This window comes from Microchirus variegatus, assembly GCF_963457635.1.
Source record: "Microchirus variegatus genome assembly, chromosome: 12".
Lineage (NCBI taxonomy): Eukaryota > Metazoa > Chordata > Actinopteri > Pleuronectiformes > Soleidae > Microchirus > Microchirus variegatus.
The window spans coordinates 4,231,359-4,252,883 of record NC_139813.1 but is presented as its reverse complement, the minus strand read 5'-3'; the positions used below and the strand labels follow the sequence as shown (position 1 = coordinate 4,252,883).

Here is a 21,525-nt window from a genome sequence, read left to right as displayed (position 1 = left end):
CCTTTGCCACGTCGCAGAATTTCCTCTCAGTTTGCCTGGTTAAAAGATGTGATCTTTTTCTTAAGCCTTTAAATTATTAAATATGTAAGGGGATCTAAGGATGATTTTATTAAGAAATGACAACCTTTCATTTTATAGTTTTACAATCTGTCTGTGACTCACCTGTCTGTACTAATGTACCTGGACATGTATCTATCCTGGGTATATTTGACATCACATTGTAGTTTGTACGCCTTGGTTGGGTGTACAGTACAGCTATTGTACTGTTTGTTTGTGAAGTACCAGAGCTTTAAGCTCTCTTCAAACTCTGTATGACATATTGTACACTTCCTTGAATAAAACATATGATAAAAATAAATAAATAGCATCTTTTCATTTGGCTGTGTGCATATCCTTTTCCATTATTTCCTGACAGAACACAGTGACCTCTAGAAAATACACATATATTGTTATGTGTCATATTTTGATGTGATGACACAAATGTGCTTTTTTTACAAATGAAGTTAACGGTTAAGTTAAAACTCAACTGTCACACACACAGTCCTCTACACTGAACTATTCCACTCTGGGATTAACATACTTCATATCGTCCATTGAAAGGCCTTTACAGAGAGGAACATGTATTTTTTATATTTACTTCTTATTTACTGTATATTATATGTATTGTATTGTATACACTTTTATTTTAGTACATGTGACTAATACAGCAAAATTTCACATTTGGATCAATTAAATATTTCATGTTCTGCTTCTGATTTTGCTCACAAAAATTACCTAATTTTCAAGTATGTCAGACTCAGATTCTCTCTACATATCCCACCCACACACTTCACACCAGATTCATAACGTACTGTACTTTAATCTGGTAATCCTCGTTACCTTGAGCGCTGGTTAAATCAGAGCTGAAAGGCAGAAAGAGAGAATCATACCATGTATCCTGAAGTTCCAACAATTCCACTTACAACTTTGTTTCTCCAGATTGTAAAACGTCGCTCGAGGCCACAGATTATAGCTTCTTCCTCAGAGAGATGCATGTTTCATCCAACAAGGCTCGCTGCTCCATACACTGATATGAAGCTGCTTATAAAGAGAAGTTATATCAATACGTTCGTCATCACAGTGGGCTATTAGAGCACCCATGGCTGTGAGACATGCTCACTTCTGCCAGACACAGAGGGACAGTTTTCTCATTGAGATTGGGCCTTTTTAAAAAATTAACTTGCAATTAATTACACATATAGGCCTGCAGTGAATATGCATATGACATATAATTACTGTACTTCACTCCTACCAGGTCTTTGCGGGCATGATGGAGTGCTCCGTACAGTTTAGTAACCATCTGTTAACCACCAAGCGAGGGACTTCAATAGCTTGGGGTCTACTGCTACCTAGAGGTTACAACTAGTCACTGCAATCAAACTCTATCCCATTGTCTCTCTAAGCCAGTGTTTCCCAACCCTGGTCCTCAGGGAACACTGCCCTGCCATGTTTTAGATGTTACCCTGCTCCAAAAACCCCTGATTCAGATGAAACATTACATTTTTGAAAAAAAAATTGACGAAAGTTGAAACATAACATTTTTGGGGGAAAATTTACAAAAGTTGAAACATTCATTTTTTATTATTTAATATTTTTTTTTATACAAAAGTTGAAAAATGTAAAAATTGAAAATTTGATTTTTTTGGAAAACTTTTTTAATTTTAAATACAAAAGTTTGTTATTAGGGCCTTCTGCAGAGCTGGCGATTTTTTGAATGAGGTGTTTTTGGAGCAGGGCAACATCTAAAACACGGCAGTCTTTGTCGCAGTCATCTTGCTTAGAGCAGTGTTTCCCAACCCTGGTCCTCGGGAACACTGCTCTAAGCAGGACGACTGTGACAAAGAGCAGATGATCTCTATCTCTCTATCTATCTATATACGTGTATATATGTACACATATATACATATAAACATATATCTGTGGGTGTGTACTATGTATATCTTTATGAGGTCCAAAAAACATACAAACCTGGGGGACCTGGAGAAAACCCATGCACACACGGGTAGAACATGCAAACTCCATGCAGAAAGGCCCTTGTTCTGACCAGGTCTTATTGTAAGAAGAAGAAAATCAGTGTTCCTGTGGCTTTGATGTCATGACACCTTTTCCTGTGACTTTGATGATGTCCTGGACAGTACATAAGTTATCTGCTGCACAAAGAAGAACCCTTAAGAAGTTCCCTGCACTCTTTACAGCTGTCATAGGTGATGAACCTGTTCTTTGAACATGTTGTCCTGAAGAGGTGGAAGCTCTCCCCGTACTTCAATCAGGATCACACCATGGTGGACACACATCAGGACCAGGCTGTCCTGTCCCCACAGACGTCTCCAGCTCCTGTAGAGAAGGACACAGCTGAGGACCAGTCATCTGAGACCGAGGTTGTTCTTCAGATCCCTGAGCTGGAGTTCAAACGCCTCCTGGATGAGCACCAGATGAGGCTTCACAGCGAGGCTCAGAAGAATCAACAGCTGACCAGTGAGATTGAGAGTCTGAGGAAAGCACTGGCACATGTGAATGAGGAGAAAGACGTCCTTGTTAATGAGCTGTCTGAGGTGAAAAACCTGCAGCAAAGTACTTACCTAACAGTTCAGCAACTGGAGGACACAGTCAGTGAAAACAGGGAGCAGCTGAGGGAGCGTCTGGTCAGTCAGATGGGTGAAACCTCCAGACTCAGCACTGCTTTGGCCCAGGCCCAGAAGAGAACACAGGAAGTGATGGAGAGGATGATATATCTAGAGAACAGTGTTCATGAACTGCAGCGAAAACCAAAGAAGAAGAAGAAGTCTGTGTGGAGAACATTCCTCCAGAAAGACTGAACTCTGAAGCCCCTGACTGTAAACAAAAATGGACATAGTCTGCAGTTTGCAAAACAAACTCCCATTGTGATTTCCATTTGACTGGAAAACCTGCCAGCTTCACCTGCACCAGACACCAACATAATGCTTCATAATCTTTTATTTATTCATTTTTGCCGGAGCAAATCACAGCTGACAAGGGGCATCATGACATAGTCCATCACAAGAGACGAACAATCATTCACGCTCACATTCACACTTATGGTCAGTGTAGAGTGTCCAATCTGCCCAATTCCCACTTTTTTACATGTTTACAAAGCCATGGTATCCTGAGAGAACCCACACATTCGCAGAACATGCAAATTCCACACAGAAAAGCCCTCAGTCGAATCAGGAACCCGAACCAGGGAACCTCTTGCTGTAAATGGGACTATAATTTTCTTAAAATATGTAAATTGCTCCCCTGAGAACTGTACAGTTTCTGCCTCTATTCATATGATTGCACTCCAACCCATAAATACAATTCCCATTATTAAATTAGCTGATGATGCAACAGTGGTCAGACTCATTGCAGAAGTTGATAAGTCTTTATATTAGAATGAGGTCCAGAAGCTGTTGTTGTGATGCTCCATAAGCTACCTGACACCATACTGGACTCTGAGAAAGCAGTTTAACACACCTTATAGTATGTTATGCAGGCCGCTCAGGAGGTCAACAACAGACACCCACTACCTCTCTGCAACAAAAAATAAACATTATCAAAGTTTCTTCTCACCCTTTGTGTCCACAGAGAGGCGATATATGTAAATTAAATTACTTACCACTTAGTTTTTTTTCCCCCAGAGCCACTCTCTCAACCAAGTGTTGAATACAACCCAGGGACAATTAAAGAAAGTAAAAGAATAAAACAGAATAGTAAATGTAACAATCAATGTGGGATTTCATTTCAAATCTTTTATTTATACATTATTTATATTTATTATATTTTATGATGTGAACATATTTTTTGTATTGTATGTGGTTGTGTTTTGAAACACCTTTTTATTTATTTATTTTTTTAAATAATAATAATAAAGCCAGCATTCTGAAAAAAACATCTGGCTTTGTTTTGTTTTTTCATTATTTTGTTTCCAACAACTCTGGCAGCCCTAATCCTCTACCATGTAGAGGTCAGTGTGTTGCTGTTTTATAATACCTTTTCGTTAATATAAATATTTTAAATTGATTGAATTTTAAAGACAAAGACATTTTAGAGGATCTACATGATAACAGTCATACCAAATCAAAATATGGTAGTAAAAATAATATAACACTAAAATACTTGAACAAATAATAAGATAAAAACAGTAAGTAAAACTTTGTTAAACTTTGGTTTACTACTTGATTGTTGTACTTCGATGGATACTGTAATACATACATATTTTTATTATTTTGTATATTCACAACAAACATTTAAAAGTATTACAGTATCCATCGAAGTAGAACAATCAAGTAGTAAACCAAAGTTAATGGATGAAGGCCCTATACCGCCGCCTAGAGGTTCAAAGGTGGAACTCCTGGTGGGGTGAAATTGTTTCTGCAGAGATGGGGCTGGACTGTAGAGTAATGGAGCTCAGGTGAGCGCGAACTTTGTCTAAGTCATCAAAATTATGATTCCTATACTTGCAAGACCATACTATTGTCCTACACAAAACAAATGTGAAAATCAAAAAAGCAATAACTACTTTTAATGATTTTAACCCAGTGATACAATTTTGAAATTGCTTTTAAAGGACTGCAAAATATAAGTATTTACAATTTGATGTCACTACTAGAATTCTTAATAGTACAAAGAACATGTTGTACACAGAAATATTTACATGGAGAGGGTTTAAAAAATAAACATATCAGAATGTCTTGATACTGTGGCACACTATAGGGTCCTATACTAAAACCCTGGAATTAGTCTGTGATAACTGGGCGTTTCCTCTTAAATTGGATCCAAAATCGTATGTAATTTGTGTCGTATTTCACAGTTTGATGGGCTTTTATTCTGAAACTGTACATATTTCTTCTTTTCCAAAATATTTAACTTCCCCTGCATCTGTTCGTATGAAGGAAATGTACGGAGCCTCAAATGCCTAAATGAATTTAGAAACATATACTTAAATGTGTACATACATATATAATATACCGTAATTTGTGTGAAATTTTGATATTAACTTTCTTCATTGTATTAGTAATACAGAAATTGTGTAGCCATTGTCATAGATATTTGTCCGCTGTGGCTCACCGTACTACGTCACTGAATGTTGACGTGTGGCTAAGTAAGCAGAGAGCTGTCTCGTTTAGTCAACGCTTCATTACAGTGAATGGTTAACTGTCACCTGGCAGACGAGCGTCGGTACTGACACATAAAGTTTCAACAATGGCGGCAGACTGGGAGGAAATTCGCCGGCTTGCCGCTGACTTCCAGAGAGCACAGTTTGCTGACACAGTGCAAAGGTAACCGCAACGAGTAGCAGCTAAGCTAATGTTAGCTAACTCAGTCTATGTGTTGTGAATTGTTTCCTCTCTGTGGACAGCTGCTGTTGTTGTTGGAAAACACTTGTGATGTTGCTGTGAAACTCTCCGCAGGCTGTCAGAGAGGAACTGTATTGAAATCATTACCAAACTGGTTCAGGATAAGAAGCTGGACGTGGTGCACACACTCGATGGGAAGGAGTACATTACCCCGGCACAGATCAGTAGAGAGATCCGAGATGAGCTCTATGTCCATGGAGGTGAGTCTAACGGCCCTTATTCACCTAATACAGCCCAGTTGCCCTGGGGCTATATCATATACTGTACGTCACGATATAAATCCGATCAATAATTATGTAAGGCTGTGCAATATGGCTTAGAAATAATGTCTGCAGACTACATATACGAGATATATCAGGCTATTTAAAGTTGCATACAACGTGTTTCTTTTGACCAGTTATTACCTTCGTTATGTCTTTGGCTCTTTAGTGTTAAATGAATGACATTTACTTGTATTAGAATCTTAGAAACAGTGAAATTGCCTATAAATCAATTATGCTATAACACAATAGTAAGGCTTCTGATTTAAGAAGTGTTATTAAATGTTCTTTTTTATTCCTTTAAAAAAATGTAATCAATAATTATAGAATTTCACTAATTTATTTAATGTAATGATTATCAATTTCAACACCATCGACCAGGAAGAGTCATCACAGATACCATATGATATGAAAATATCCAAAATCTAAGACAATATCTTGTCCCATCATAATAGCATGTCACCTGCCGCTTTATTAGGTACACCGATAAAGTGGCAGTGGCTTCTGCCTCTAATTTTTCGATTCGATCCAGTTTGATCATTCTCCTCAGACCTCTGGCAACAAGAAAGCATTTTAACCCAGTGAACTGCTGCTGCTCAATGGATACTTTCTATGTTTTGGATCCCAGAGGGTTGTGTGTGAGAATCCCAGTTGATCAGCAGGGTCTGAGAGACTTGGACCAATAACCATGGCACGTTCAAAGTCACTTAAATCACCTTTCTTCCTCATTCTGATACCGAGTTTGAACTGCAGCAGCACATCTTGCGCTATGCCTAAATGCATTGAGCTGTTGCAATGTGATTGGCTGTTTATATTTGCATTAACAATTATTCTGAAGTGAACATGATAAATAAATAAGTTCTGCATTTGTGTTTCACAGGGCGACTCAACATCGTTGACCTGCAGCAGGTGTGTATATGAAAATGTTTTTGTTTAATTAGACATTTGGAAAATATTGGAAACCAAAGTTTTTGTCACTTATTAAAGAGTTCAGTCTGCTGCACCAAAGTCTATGAAAAAACGGAGCAAATTTTTGCATCACAGTACACAGAGGTATCCACTGCTGCCCCTAAATTCAGTTGTGTTGTTTGGTCAGGTTTGAAATGTTCAGTTCTAATTTAACCAAATAACACAAACTTGCCAAATGAAGCAGCTGTATACCAGCAGCTCCTGTGATTTTGATGGACTTTGGTGCAGTAGATTGGACAGTTTGGGAGCTTTAGTTTCCAAAAAATGTTTAACGGTCACTTAAGCAGGTGTAGACTTTATTAGGTGAGTAATGTGATACATTAGTGTGTGTGATTAGCTGTGTCTTGCACTATATGATGATAATGTAAAGCTGAGAACCAGAATACAATCCTCACTATCTTTTTCCTTCCAGATTATCAATGTTGACTGGGTCCATGTGGAAAATAGAGCGAGTGACATAGCAAAGTCTAACAAAGGGGTTCAGCTCATACTGGGACAGCTTATTGATGAGTGAGTATGACGCTTTTAGTGCTCTCCTGCAGGAGTGGAATCCACTTGCCTCATCTCAAAACAGGAAGTAGATTAGGGATGAGATGTATTCGAAAAGTCAGTTACTGAGAGTATTGATAATATACAAAAAATATAAAAAATATATGGTTTTATCATTTCTACTCCAATGACTACCTAATTTGTGGCGCATCTATTACAGTGAGCATTTAGGTACGGGACTTTGTGTGTTTGCAGAAGTGAGGAAAGTTACAAGGTTTTTTGAATGTATATTGTTGTGCCTGTTAACTCAACACCCCGTGAACCCTGTATTTCTTTTAGTAGCTCTCATGTGCTGCAGTTCCGAATCTATGAATATTTGACAAATAATAACATGTTCGAATAGCATTGTTGCTAATGCCCTCCCCTAATGTAGATATACACCCTCATTTATTGACGTAATATACAGGGTTCCTACACAGCATGGAAAAGTATAGAATTTAATTTGAGTAATTTCCAGGTCTGGATAAGTATGGAAAAGGGGAAAAAAAGTACGGAAAAATGTTTGTGTTGTTTCGATGTAACTCCATTAGTCACCTGATATTTATTGGTCCTTGCCAGTTAAAATATGTAAATTAAAGTTAGACTCAAATAGCTAATAAATTATTAGTCTTCACCCCGATTCAGCAATCTACACACAAAATGGAATTCTGTGTATTCTTTATATCAGTGGTTCTCAAATACCACCTTACTGCCAAATTCTGAGCTCTCAAAGTAGCACTCTTGTCAGCAACGTGGTACAAATAGGCCGAGCAAAGTCAGCCACAGACTTTTCACAGGAGGCAGATTTATTCCCCCAATAAGATGATTTGCATCTTCCACTTCCTCACATATACTTCAAACACTGGTACAGTGACATTAGATTAGAGAGATAATTAAGATGACTCTAATTATTATTAGTATTATATTTATGTATTTTTTCTTTTGTTATTAGTTTCATTTTCTACATACTCCAGTCAGAATTCCTCAGCTCATGTACCACCAGAGGAAGCTCACGTACCACAGTTTGAGAACCATGGCTTTATATTAAACCTGGGCCCAAACCGTGTTTTGTTTGTTAAGCACCATAGCACCAGAGCAGATTCCATGTTCATAAAACTCTGTAATAAACCAGATTCTGATTATTTTTCTGAAGAAGCAAATGTAAGCCTCCATTTGATCAGCTCTTGTCATCCGCAGCTCGTACCTGGACCGCTTAGCTGAGGAGGTGAACGACAAAATGCAGGCGGCTGGTCTGATCAGCATCGCTGAGCTTTGCAAAAACTACGACCTGCCAGGAGATTTCCTAATGGAGGTGAGAAACATCACCTTTACAACACAGAGTCCGTAATCTCATCTTAGTATTCAAATCAGGGACAAATTCCTCTCCGCTGGTAATCTTAGCCTCTTTATGCTGTATAATTATACAGTAGGGTCAAAACGTCTGACATCACGTTCCCACATGCAATTGCTCTCACACGTTGCAGGTCATTGTAATTTACACATATGTATTGTATACATACATGGTTTTACTCATTTATTGCTACACTTCACTGTGTGTGTTTTTGATATCAGGAGCTTTCAAAGCGTCTGGGGAAGTTAATCCAGGGAGAAATGGACCAGTACAACAGAGGAGTTATATTTACACCAGCTTTTGTCTCACGACATAAAGCCAGAATACGAGGGCTCTTCAGCGCCATCACAAGGTGAACAGTGTATTATAATCCCCATACACAAACTTCTGGCATTTATTTGCAAGCTTGTCATACTTGTCATGTTCTGATTTTTTTTCAGGTAGATGTGTTGCAAACAGTGAATTAACCAACTAACCATGCCCTTTTTATTTTCATGCCACAGTTCAACGCTACCAATTATTAACACTTATGAACACAAGTAATTTTTTTTTTATATATATATTTTATATATATATGCTGATTTTTAGGGATGAGATGATCTGATCATCTGTGGACAATATAAGACATTTGGCAGCATAATTGTTTCCAGGTTCAGGAAACAACGAACAACTTTTCTGACATTTAATAGACCAAACAAGTAATCGATTAATCAACAGTTTAGAAAATAATCAATAGTTGCAGCCATAGTTGAAACACCTAGTTTAAACTGGTTTAAACAAAAAAATATTTTGTAAAAAAAAAAATGTATGTCAAATGTGCTTGTTTCTGTGTAGGCCAACGCCTGTCAGCAGCATGATCGGAACATTTGGATTTCAAGAGCATCTTCTCTACTGTAAGGAGAGCTTTGTCCCATGTTTAACAGTTGTTTATGTTTTGTTGTTCATTGTTCCACAGTGTTTTTACTTTTACTTTGGTGTTGTTTTGGGTTTTTTTGTCCAGCTGTTCTGGAGGAGTTGGTGAACACTGGACGTCTGAAGGGAAGCATCGTTGGAGGCCGTCAGGACAAAGCTGTGTACATCCCCGATATTTACGCCAAAACACAGAATGCCTGGGTTGACTCTTTCATCCAGCAGAATGGATATTTAGGTATGTTGACTCGAGCTGTCGCCTTTTATTTCATATATGATAGTATTTCAAATTGGATGGGATGTAATGTACACATTGGCAGGGATAACGTCTTAGAGATAAAGGAACTGGAATTTCACGACATTTTGCGATTCGATTGTCGAGGCCCACGTGTCCTGAACCTGCGCTGGTTGTGTCCACCAAAGTGCAGGATGTTGACTGCGTGAGATGCCGTCTTCATTCGTGTAGACGGCTTATTCTTGTGTCCACCCCCATCACCACCCATTAGCGCAAGCTCGTTCCCACTGCACGCACACACGCGCTTAGACACGCACAGCCACTGTAGAGAACTGCTGTTGTTATGTAGGGTAACATTACAGGTGACTGGCCACACACTCATCCTACAAACCAGCCTTTGAGCACCACGGACAGCGGCCTAAGCTCCATAGTTACCTTACCGACCCGCCCTCACCTATTCCATTCACAAAACTGGGCTGGTGACTCGTCCTCCGCAATATGCGCACCATCATCTGAGAGCGCAGGGAGCCTGGACAGCAAGCTCACCTTTTCGTGCACAGTTTCCTTAACCTCGTTGGTCGCGAACTTCACGTGTTTGTGACACTTTGACTTTTTTTGATACATTTTTTTTTGTCGAGGTGCGCAAGTGTCGATTGTAGATCGTTTTGTCGACAATAAAGTCCCATACCTATTAGAGATGCAAGCCTACAGTACATGAGGGAGACTCCTCTCTGCAGATAGTGCCCCCTAGCTTTGTTGAAGTGAAAAAACTTCTGGGGGCACTGCGCGGTGGGCGTGTTCGATAGTGAGATAATTCATTCATATTTCAAAGACCTGGGGTTAATTTCTTCTTTCGTAAGTCTGACATAAATTACACATCATATAGTAATGACATTTAACTCGTACGTCACCTTGATACCTGTGTTGCAATGCAGTGTGGGTAATGACGCAATATTCTTTTCTCTAAGGCATTACATATGAAGCAACGTTTGACTTTTTGTTGCAATCCATCGACAACAATATTTTTACTGATTGCGGCCAGAATTTTTTTTTAATTTTTTTTATTTTATTGTTTTCAGTCTATGATGTGCTCAAAACTCGGAAGAAACTCCATTGACTTGTTAAAACCAAAATGAAGAGTTGTGTAAATCCAAATTCCTATTTTCCAGTTGTCCTTGAACCCATCACACATCTTACGTTATGTTGTCGGTGCAGGCAGGCTTCGGCAGGTGCTCCTCAGCAGCGCAGCAAGTTTTCTTATACTATGCCTCATGTAATCGTTGCACGCTGGCACCGGGACTGTCGCTCAGAAAAGTTGAGAAACATATGCACCGTCTGTCAGGGTTGAATAGCCTACTCTGATTGACCCTGTTTGAAGATCCTTAGATTCTAAGAGTTTATGTTTGTGTCGCTTATGTAAATCAAAACAAAGGTATTAAAAGACCAAAATCACAACACATTTGAACTTAGTAAACGAGGCTGTAGTGGATGAACAACTCCTGGCTGTTGCAAAGTAAAATCTCACATTTTATTCATGGGCCTTTTGTGCAGGGAGGGAGCATGTGACAAAGTGATACGAAGTTTAATTTGTCATTTGTCTGTCAGCATTTTCAACCACACTTTAAAACAAACTATTAAAACAGAGCGTCAGAGATCCAGCAGTTTATTTTGATCCGTGCAGTATTTCTTCTGAATAACTCCTTATAAAACAAAAGCAGGTCAAGTTTAGTCAATTTACCTACAATTGCATCTAAGTTTAAGACGCGTCGTCCCCTCAGGCTGTGGTTGCACTCACTCTGCTTAAATTAGATTCCAATGCACTCAATTCAGGTATTTTATTGCAAGTTTGTTTTTGCACCCTTTAATGAAAAAGTTGAGGAACATAAATTGAGATGCTGACATGTTTGTTTCTCCAGAGCTGATTTGAGGCTTTGATTTAATTTTCAGTGGAATGAAATTGACTTCACTCTCAGTCTCAGTGGGTAAACACACGCACAGTTCCACAAACAAATAAAAAAAGAAATAGTTACATAAGTATAATCCATTACATAGAATCATACATGTAGTGTATATTGCACATATTCTGTGACAGCTGCATTTTGCATAAACATAGTTTTCCTGAGCTGTTGCATGAATGAAAGCGTTTTGTTTTCCATCATTTCAGCACATACTGTCCATAACCATTAGCACAGCATTAAAAAGGGCTAACATAACACATCAACAAAAAGGTCACTGATTACATTGGTATTTTTCATCAAATTTGCAAACACAGCCATGGATCAGCTCCAGTAAACACTAAAAGCTCCTGCTTATTTCATGTTATTCATAGCTTTCACATTTGCTGCTGTTCGATGGAGGCTGATGAGCTGCAGTCTCTGAGCTGATGGCAAGCTCCACTTTGAAAATGTAATTTAATGTCACTGTTTGGAACCAGTAAGTGGTGCTGAACATTATATAATAATGTCCTAAACATTACCACTCTCTACCACAGTGGAATAAACCGTATAGTTGCCACAATAGTGTTGTGTTCTATAATGAAATGAGTGACTCTTCACAAAGTGAAACAATAAATGTAAATGAATTTACTGTGGGAATAAAGTGAAAGCATGATGAGGCTGGATTACTTCTAATACAACAACATTAACTCAGCCGGGAAAGATGCCAAAATATTTCTTCATGATAAAAATAAAAATGATGAAAAAACATTCCACGCATCTGACATAAAACATGCATGGTGATTATATTTGTTATACCTCATAGTATTTGTACAATGCATTACCTCATGTATCCTTTATTTATTTGTTGAGCGATATATATACATTGCTTTTATAGATATTCTAGATATTGCTTCCATTTCTTATCCAAACAATGTCAAAATCTGCACTGCACACTAAGGCTACACTGATCAATTGATTACTGAATTAATCAGAAAATATTTTGATTAAATCAAGTGTTTGTTTAATAATTAAAATAAGCTTCTTGATGAGAATATTTCCTCCACATAACAACAATACAATATTGAGACATTTGAGAACATCATCGTTGCAAATTTCAGGGAACACTGATCAACAATTATTCAACATTTTCCGGCATTTTGTGGACAAAACAATTAACCGATTAACTCCCTAAAACTGACATTATCTGTTAATTTAATGTATATTTATTATTACTACATTTTTAATCTGATAAATTCTTAACAATAATTAACTGACTAATTGTTAATCGTCAAAAATCACTAATCCTGTAGAGTGTGTGATTGTGTTTTTTCAGATTTGGTAGATTTAGTATTTTTTTGTCAGCTGTAATACACAGACTCCCATCATATTGTATCTGTGTGAAGTTTGTGTTTGCGGTAGTGTCGTTTGTAACTGATGGAGTCAACTTCCTGCAGAATTTGACGCGTTGGTCAGGCTGGGGATCCCCGACCCGACCGGCTACATCAAGAAACGCTACAAATCCAACAAGCTGCTGTTCCTCAGAGCGGCCTGCGTGGGTCAAACTCTGGTCGACCAGGTGGAGGCGTCGGTGGAGGAAGCTGTCAACTCTGCCACATGGAGTGACATTCAGGTGCTCACACACACACACACACACATTCAGGACGTTGTCATTTTAAAAGGAAAGAATTGTTTCTGAGGTCTTTCACTCTCACTGTGACTCTGTAGCCAATTCTGCCCAGTTGCCTGTCCATGGAGGATGTTGGGATTTTGATCAACCAGGCCATGAGGAACACGGACATCCAGTCTTCTGCCAGAGTCCTGGGAGGCACCGTGGTCGTCAGTGAGAAGTTCATCAGCAACTGCCTCTCCCTGTTTGATGATGCCATGCAGCAGAAAGCTCAGAAGGTCTTTCATATTTGCGTGTCCACAGAGAACAACACGTTTTTTCCTGCTTTACACACCATTACAAACCATCTTTGTTTCTCTGTCTGTAGGAAGTCAAGAACAACCCAGTGTTTGTGATCACTGAAGAGGATTTGAAGCAGGTATCCATACTGACTGAGAGCTCAGCACCTTCAAAAAAGGAGAAGAAAGAAGCTGAGCGCAGGAAGAAGGCTACAGGTTTGTGAATAAAGATGGAAAAGTGTAAATGTTTGAGGTTCTGACAAACAAACGGTGCTTAGTGGTTCACCAGGAACCAGCCTGAAACATGGAGGAACTGAAAACATTACTGCCAGCTGGGACGTACGGTAAAGTCATATAAAGTCAAATAAAACATGCCTGCTTAAAGGTGCCATATGTAAGAATGTGGCCAAAAACAGTTACTGCATTCAAATTCAAAATACTTGAAAAAGTTATTTTAGGTTACGTTTTCTGACATAACTGGCAACCCATGGTTGCTCGGCAGCTGAGACTCTACTGACTGCAATGATTGGTAAATGTCGGTAGGTGGCGCCACATGGCAAAACATGATTTGCATTCTGCAAAAAAATTTATTAATATTTTGTCTGTACTGTTGTTGGTGGTGAGTTCAGTTTGTTATATGAACATTATCCCTGAGTCATATTAGGAGGATTTTATGGCCAGTTGCTTTAGATTTATTACATAATGTACCTTTAAGTTTGTGCTGTCTTAAGAATGTATTTGCTGTTTATTCCATCATTAGAAATACTTTTTTGACAGAAAAAGAACGTTTATAATCTCGTGCTCTCCTGCGTCAAAGTCCATAAAGAAAATCAGCGTTTTTAGCTCCTAGAGGCACAGGAGCTCCTGGTCTACTGGTCCTCATTTAATAAGATTGTGTCACTTGTGTGAAGCCAAACAGGATTTCAAACATAGAAGTCACAAAATAACACATTTGAACTTAATAGTGGATCAACAACTCATGTGTGTGGTGATGTAAAATCATTAATTTTCTATATGGAGTTTGGTACAGAGATGAACAGGTTTTCAAAGTTACACCAGCTTCAGTTTCTAGTTGAGTAGAGGCTGTCTAATGGTGAAACAAAGCACCTGAGAAGGTTCTTAAGATATAGAATTCAGCTGATTTTATCATCTGACCCTTTATGTTATGTCCTTATGTCCTTGTTATGTCCAGCCATGATTTCAGTGGCAGCGTGTGTCCAAGTCTCAGGCTGGTTGTGACTCTGTGAACCACAACACCTCGTACCAAACAATGTTATTGATCGCAGATTATTGATCATCTGTGAACTGTCTGTCCCTCAGAGGGCAGTGGCAGCGTGAAATCAGGCGGTGGAGGCAACGCCAGGGAGATCCGTATTCGTAAAACCAAGAAGAAAGGAAGGAGAGACGAGGACAGCGATGAGGAGAATGGACCTTCACAGCAAAGTACAGTGAAGGCCACAGAGCCGTTTCATCTTCAGCGGGACGTAATGTCTCTATACGTACATTAAGTCTGCTCAGTGAGGCATTTTACTGTAACAAGAGCGTAGTGGCTGCTTGGCTGCAATTCTTTCCCCTGGGTTGTTAACTTTCTTTTTTTTTATCATGAAAACAAAGTTAATTGTAGTTTCCCTGTGAGAATAATTAGCTTGTGTGTTACCTTTTGCCAAGATCGCAGTAAACACACCGAAGCGCCCTTTATGGCCCAGGAGGAGATTGTGGCTGTTTTAGAGAAGAGAGTGAGCGACTGCCCTGAAGAAATCCTCTCTGAGCTGGCTGACCATTTAGTAAGGTACACACACCCACTGTTTTTTCAATGTTCCTGTTTGTAGGTGTCAAAAAACCAAAATCATGATTCTTTTTTCTTTTTCTTTTTACTTAGGCATAGCCCGTTTTGTTTCAAAAGACCTGTGCCTTACAACAAAGTAGAAAACAAAGACCTCCGTTTTGAAATAACTTTAAAGCAGAACTTTAAAAATTTGGTCACTTTTTTTTTACATTTTTCTCTCTGGAGCGCCCCCTACAGTTTCCTCTCTGTTGTAAAAACTCACTGCTGACACTCCCCTCTCCCTTCCCCCCGCCCTTCTCCTCTCCTGGCCATGTGCATTTGTTTTAAATGGAGCCGGCGAACATGTGGAGCTATGTCCATGCCGGTCAACATCCATTTTCCATACTTCTGTGTTTTTTAAATCTCACAATTAGAAAGAGAAAAAAGCCCAGTCAGATGTTCTTTTTTTGTCTCTGCCACGATGAACATTGAAAATAACACTATCACTGCCTTGATCTTATAGCCAGTACTTTGCTAGAGGTGTGCATGCATGGGCGCGTGTGTGTGCCTTGAAGCAATGTGTTTCGCGATATCGCCTTATTCTGACAACTCCAGGTCGGTAGCCCTGATCTCGCAAGGCTGGTTTTCCACTAACAAACAGTAGGAGGAGTGGAGAGACATTTAACATCACAATCACTCCAAAGTTGTTAAATTAGGGTAGTAGGTTGTTTTTTTTGTGTTTGTTTTTTTTACCGAATTGTGACCCATCTGAATCGATTCGAGAGATTCTGAAAACTTCCCACCTCATGTCTCTGCAGGCCTCTGACCAAAGCCTATCAGGAGGTGCTGCGCACAGTCTTCATGTCCTCCACCAGCTCCTCATCAGGAGCCAACAGGAAGAAGAGCATGAAGGATCTACAGGAGGAGATCACCAACTTCTACAACAATATCCGACTCTTTGAGAAGGGAACCAAGCTCTTTTCTGGTAAATGCTCTTTTTAGCCACACACACACAGAAGCATTTTTTGTTATGAACAAAAAATGCTTTAACCCATTAAGGCCTGAAGCGCCTGGAAAAAAATGTCTCTAAAACCTGAGCTTCAATGGTTACTAAATGACTGATTTCTCAGCGTCTGTAGCAGATATAGGAACACAATTCAAAAAGTATTTGAGAGCTTACACCTGTGGCTTTTCTGTGAAATTAACTTTATTTAGATACAAAAATTTAAAATTAAAGTGAATTAACTATTTTCAATTAAAAAACAGTAAGAAAATAAAGTAATATCAACTTGTGTCAGTGCCTTGATTTAGTCCTGATGGAGTGTGAAGAACAAGAACAGCATGTAATGACTGTAACAGTCTGCTTCACATGTGACGGTGATGATGCTTACAGTGCTGTGGCATCTGCAGGTAAATCCCTGGTCACCCCTGGTGCGCGGTTGTAAACACTCCGTTGATTACGGTGGTATTTATCGTCATTATCACCGACCTCGTCGTCTTTAAACATAATTATGTCTTAACCATAAATCCCGGTCGATTTGTTCAGCGCGTTCAAAGTTATCAGCGATGATGTCATCGAAGACGAAACTCTGCCTTCAGAAATCTCTCCGCTGTCAAAGTCCTCCATGTTTGTTAGAAGTAATTTCAAAACAATTTTGCGAGGAACCATTATACTCCCCGAAAATTGACGAATCCACTTTATCGGCGTCTATGGTAGAAGTGCGCCAATGCTTTCCCGGTATCAATGGGTTAAAACAGAGTAATACAGAGAAATAACAAGTGTGGTTGCATAAGATACTGACAACAATGTGCATGCCTCCTGCCACCATGAAAAACAGATTTTAGCCACTTAACAGAGGTTCACCTAAAGAAATCTACACGAGCTTATGTCCACAGTAACAGCAGGTAATTGAAGGTGTTGTCACCTTAACCACTTATTTTTCTGCACCAAACTCCATGGGGAAAATCAGCAATTTTATATCCCTTTACAGGAGTTGATCCACTTCAGCCTTCATCAGTGAGTTAAAATGTGTTATTTTGTGAATTTGGTGTTTATTTTCTGCTGTGATTTACCTCAGCAACACTAACTTATCGATCAAGGCAACAGTAGAATAGCAGTGCTGTCCTAAAATTGCAGTTTTTCTCCATGGACAAAGTAAAACAACCTTCAGTCTCTCACATTTGTCTTCTTTTGCCCAGCTGCACAGTTTACCAAAGCCATATCCTGGTTTGTAAACAACATACATATTTAATCCATGCAGATGAAGCCCAGGTGCACATTGCCAAGCATGTTCTGAAGACTGTGTGCACAGATGTCACCAACATTCTGGTTAACTTCCTGGCCAGTGACCTTATGATGTCGGTGGAGAATCCCAGCTCCATCACCAACGAGGTCAGGAAACACTGCTGCTGCTGTTGATTCATTCATGTTCCTCCTCCTCCTCTGTGTTTGAGGTGAAATCAAAAGACAAGAGTGATGAGTGAAGGTGATGTGTCGTGTGTTTGCTGCAGATCAGAGTGAAGATTTTGGGAAAACTGTCGGAGGAGACCAAAGGTCCACTCATGAAGCTGCACAACTGCCTGAATGGCAAAGTAAGTTCATGTTATTTCACTGTCGGTTTCATTGTCACGTGCTGCCTCTGTTGAAGGAGTAAAAAACACAGTCTCCATCTTTTTTCTTTGCAGTCCATTGAAGACTTTGTGACCAACCTTGAGATCTGTGCTGAGGTGTGTGGATTCATGCTGAAGAAGGGAGACAAGAAGAAGGAGAGGTACTAAAAATGTTTGATTTGTCATTGTTGAAGTAACACTTTCAATAGAAAAGAATGGGATAGAGGAAAGGAAACTAATGTGCACACCAGGGGTCGCGTTAACAGATTATTTTCCGTCATTGACCGTTTTTTTAAAACGGCGACGGAAAAATCTGAGGGCCATCTGTCATTTTGACAGATTGCAATTCACACCCCTGACCACTTGGTAGCGAAGAGCATATTACAGTAATTGGCTCTTGTAGTAGAAAGTAGAAAAGAAGAAAAATGTCACGACAGTTGAGTGTAAGAAGTTTCTTTAAAAAGCCCAATAACGATGTTGATAAAAGAGGTGAAAAAAGAGGGATAGATGCATGAAGGACAAACTCAGCCTTTGGCCTTGGCGGAGCGAGGAAGCGGCAGCAAGGAGGTGAGGCGGGAGTACAGAGTTCAGTGGGAGCGGGAGTTCTCCTGGCTGAGGACGGTGCTGACAGCGCATTAAAGAGCTATGGACAGGAGGCTTTGGAGCGCGTCTGTGACCCGCTCATATTTCACTATTCATTGTTCATATGTAGCTACTGGGGCCACAGTCAGATGTTTTTGTTACTGCGGAGAAAAAGTTACATATTCTTCATATTCTGCTTGATGTGTGTATCCACGGTGTGGATTATTTGTTTGGACTTTTTTGGACTGAATATTAATTAAAAATGAATTTAAATGAAATGCAATTGAATATTTTTTATCATTTAAATTAAATAAATTAAAGTGACCAGTAAAAATAGCTTATGACGGGAATTTTATGACCCTGTCAGTCAAAATGAGAGACAACGAAAAACTCTAGCGCAACCTCTGGTGCACACACGCATTTATTGTTTTTAATACCGTTTTCCAAAAATGTAATAATAAAATCACAGAATTGACTGTCCGCCATGGGCTCCTTTATTTACCGACTGTTTGTTGTTGACAGACAAGTCCTGTTCCAGCACCGTCAGGCTCTCATGGAGCAGCTGAAGCAGACTGAGGATGCAGCTCTGGTTCTCCACCTGACCAGTGTGCTGCTGTTCCAGACCAGCACCAACTGTATGCTGCATGCTCCGGGACGCTGCGTGCCTCAGATCATCGGCACACTCATAGGGCGAATATCCACGGTACGTCCCACGAAGACTCAACCTCTGACGTTGCGATGCTTTTGTAACATACTGCTTTTCATGCTAAAATAGCACCATCACTCTTATTATCAGTATGATCAATGAACCAATTTAAAACAAGCTTATAAATAATAAGTCATGGATATTGTTGTTGTTGTTGTTTAATATCATATTATCACCACCTCAGTTTAAATTGACACTTGGTCACAAAATAACACATTTGAAGTTCTTAAGCTGATCTCATACAACCACACTGTAATACTGTTTTTGTCATGCTCTCCATCTGTTGCCGTTTGGGAGGTATTGTGACTTTTGTCAAGTTATTCCTCATTATTTAATCTTCTCTTATAACGGGGTATCCGCGGGGTCTTAAAAAGTCTTAAATCCAATCATTTGAATTCAAGGCCTTAAAATGTCTTAAATTCTCCTAAAATCTCATAAAAGATCTTAAATACAATTTTGAAAGGTCTTAAAAATCTATTAACATTACTTTTATTTAAAATTACTTCATAAACTTCAGTCTCGCTTTGCAATGTTTCAATTTTTGAGGATGTGATAACAACTATAACACGGAACTAAAGTAGGCCACCTGTGCTGCACGGTGAGAATTTATCGAGCACCACTAGCTAGTGTGCTGTGTGCACGCCACGGTGTGTTACAGCTTAGCATAGCAGCGGAGAATTAATGAAAGCCCGCAGCTTGCATAAGATGGGTAAGTGCAATTTCAACAATTTGTGGCTCCAATTTTCCTTCATGTCTTTTTTACTTTTTTGCCAGTATGGATGTGAAATGGGTCTTAAATTGTATTCATTATGGTCTTAAAAAGTCTTAAAAAGTCTTAAATTTGACTTGTTGAAACCTGCAGAGACCCTGTATAAGATATGACTAATGACAATAACGAACTTAATTGCAAAACAACCAGTTTAAAGCTTGTGCATGTTGTTAAAACGGTCACTTCATTTTACCAAACAGGCAGCTGCAGGTGTGTGAAAACCCTCAGGCTGAGGTTTATCTCAGACATAATGGCTGATTTTATTCCTTTTTGCCTCATTGTTGCTCTAAATGCGTCGGCAAACGTTGGCACCATTTCACATTAATTCATATTGTTTACATCCACTCTTCAGACTCAGCAGCTGTTGCGAATCTCCATCTGTTACAACGCTTGGTCTGCTCAATCGCTTCTTTTTTTTTTCTTGTTTTTTTTTTTTTTTACCGTTTGTTTATGTTGCATCATCGTGTTTTGTCGTCGCAGGAGCAGCAGCAGCTGCTGTCGTCCTACCAGAGCCTGGTGGTGAAGCAGCTGGTGAGCCAGAGTCAGGGCAGGAAGGAGGTGGAGGAGGAGGAGGAAGGTGAGAAGGACGAGGAAGCCCGCAGCGTCCGCACACAGCTCCTGACCCTGATGCCTCAGGTGAAGGCGTTGGTTCTGTCCCAGAGGAAGGCGTCCGTCAACGAGGACTAAACATTTCAAAGAGGAGACGAGCGGCGAATGCTTTTATGGTCTTAAATGTTGGGATGAGTCCTTTAAAAGATCGGTTTTTGATCTTATCCACAGGGACATAATCTTAAATTGTTGAACTTAATCCCTGTGTGGGATGTTTTCGCTGTAATAGCCAACATGAATGAACGTCCTCAATGAGGTTGTGATTTTCCTGCCTTCATTAAAACTTCACACACATGTGCAGTCCCCTCCATTCATTCATTCATTCACATGTTTCTGAACATATTTAAACAGCAAAGTTAAGTCTGAGGTATATTTCTGCTACAGCTTCCAACTAAAAAAAAAGTAATTGAACTTATACAAAAATAGTCATATTAAATAATTTAATAAACTACAATTACAGAATCACACTTTAATTTATGACTGCATGTTGGATCTTTTGATGGAATTTGATGATTTTTAATGTAGTTTCTCTGTCTCCCTCTTCTGGCATGTTTGAATTTCAACGTGCAACTCGCCTTTTGGACACTAGAGGGTAACGAAAGCCTACTGATTAATACTGAGTATGTGCTTAAAGGTTTCCTGGTCCACAATGAGATGCTGTCTGACCTTTGCTTACATATGAATGCGACGTATGACTCGAGATCGTAGCGGTTGTTGTAACCATAGTGAAGATTTACAATACATGGGTATAAAACTGCACTGATCTGACAAAAAGTTCAATGTAACAACTAAAAAAGTGCTGCAGTTTATCAAAAGTCCCTTTAGATATTTATGTCCTGGTTAGATTTCTGTGTAAACAGCAGTCGGAACCAGTTCAAAGACCAAACACACACATCATTCTCATCCACTCATTTTGAAAAACAATCAGGACACATTCTGAACACGATGTCTTCTTCCTCTTTTTCTCTTGAGTGGACCCTGACATGTGACTGCA

General features: G+C 39.3%; 1 protein-coding gene across 2 annotated transcripts; it reads left to right on the top strand.

Annotated features, from left to right (window-relative positions):
• The first annotated feature begins 5,135 nt into the window (after nucleotides 1–5,135).
• Nucleotides 5,136–20,813, top strand: ufl1 (UFM1-specific ligase 1). 2 transcript variants are annotated; one of them, XM_083898827.1, is made up of 19 exons: nucleotides 5,136–5,318; nucleotides 5,451–5,596; nucleotides 6,537–6,565; nucleotides 7,038–7,135; nucleotides 8,351–8,465; nucleotides 8,726–8,856; nucleotides 9,339–9,397; nucleotides 9,505–9,651; nucleotides 13,040–13,215; nucleotides 13,311–13,490; nucleotides 13,580–13,706; nucleotides 14,811–14,933; nucleotides 15,159–15,279; nucleotides 16,074–16,240; nucleotides 17,517–17,647; nucleotides 17,767–17,847; nucleotides 17,941–18,026; nucleotides 18,970–19,150; nucleotides 20,409–20,813. In XM_083898827.1, the coding sequence occupies exons 1-19, from the start codon at nucleotides 5,242–5,244 to the stop codon at nucleotides 20,607–20,609; spliced, it is 2,376 nt and encodes a 791-aa protein (XP_083754953.1). In that variant the 5' UTR covers nucleotides 5,136–5,241; the 3' UTR covers nucleotides 20,610–20,813. The 2 variants fall into 2 exon arrangements, with proteins under 2 accessions (XP_083754953.1, XP_083754952.1); XM_083898826.1 differs by having other exon boundaries at nucleotides 20,403–20,813.
• The last annotated feature ends 712 nt before the right edge of the window (nucleotides 20,814–21,525 follow it).

Excerpts from the sequence above, each read along its gene's own strand:
- ufl1 (XM_083898826.1), top strand. The coding sequence starts at position 5,242 with ATGGCGGCAGACTGGGAGGAAATTCGCCGGCTTGCCGCTGACTTCCAG. Across the intron at positions 9,398-9,504 it reads TCAAGAGCATCTTCTCTACT|CTGTTCTGGAGGAGTTGGTG; the intron begins GTAAGGAGAGCT and ends TTTTTTGTCCAG. Across the intron at positions 17,648-17,766 it reads CCAGCTCCATCACCAACGAG|ATCAGAGTGAAGATTTTGGG; the intron begins GTCAGGAAACAC and ends TGTTTGCTGCAG.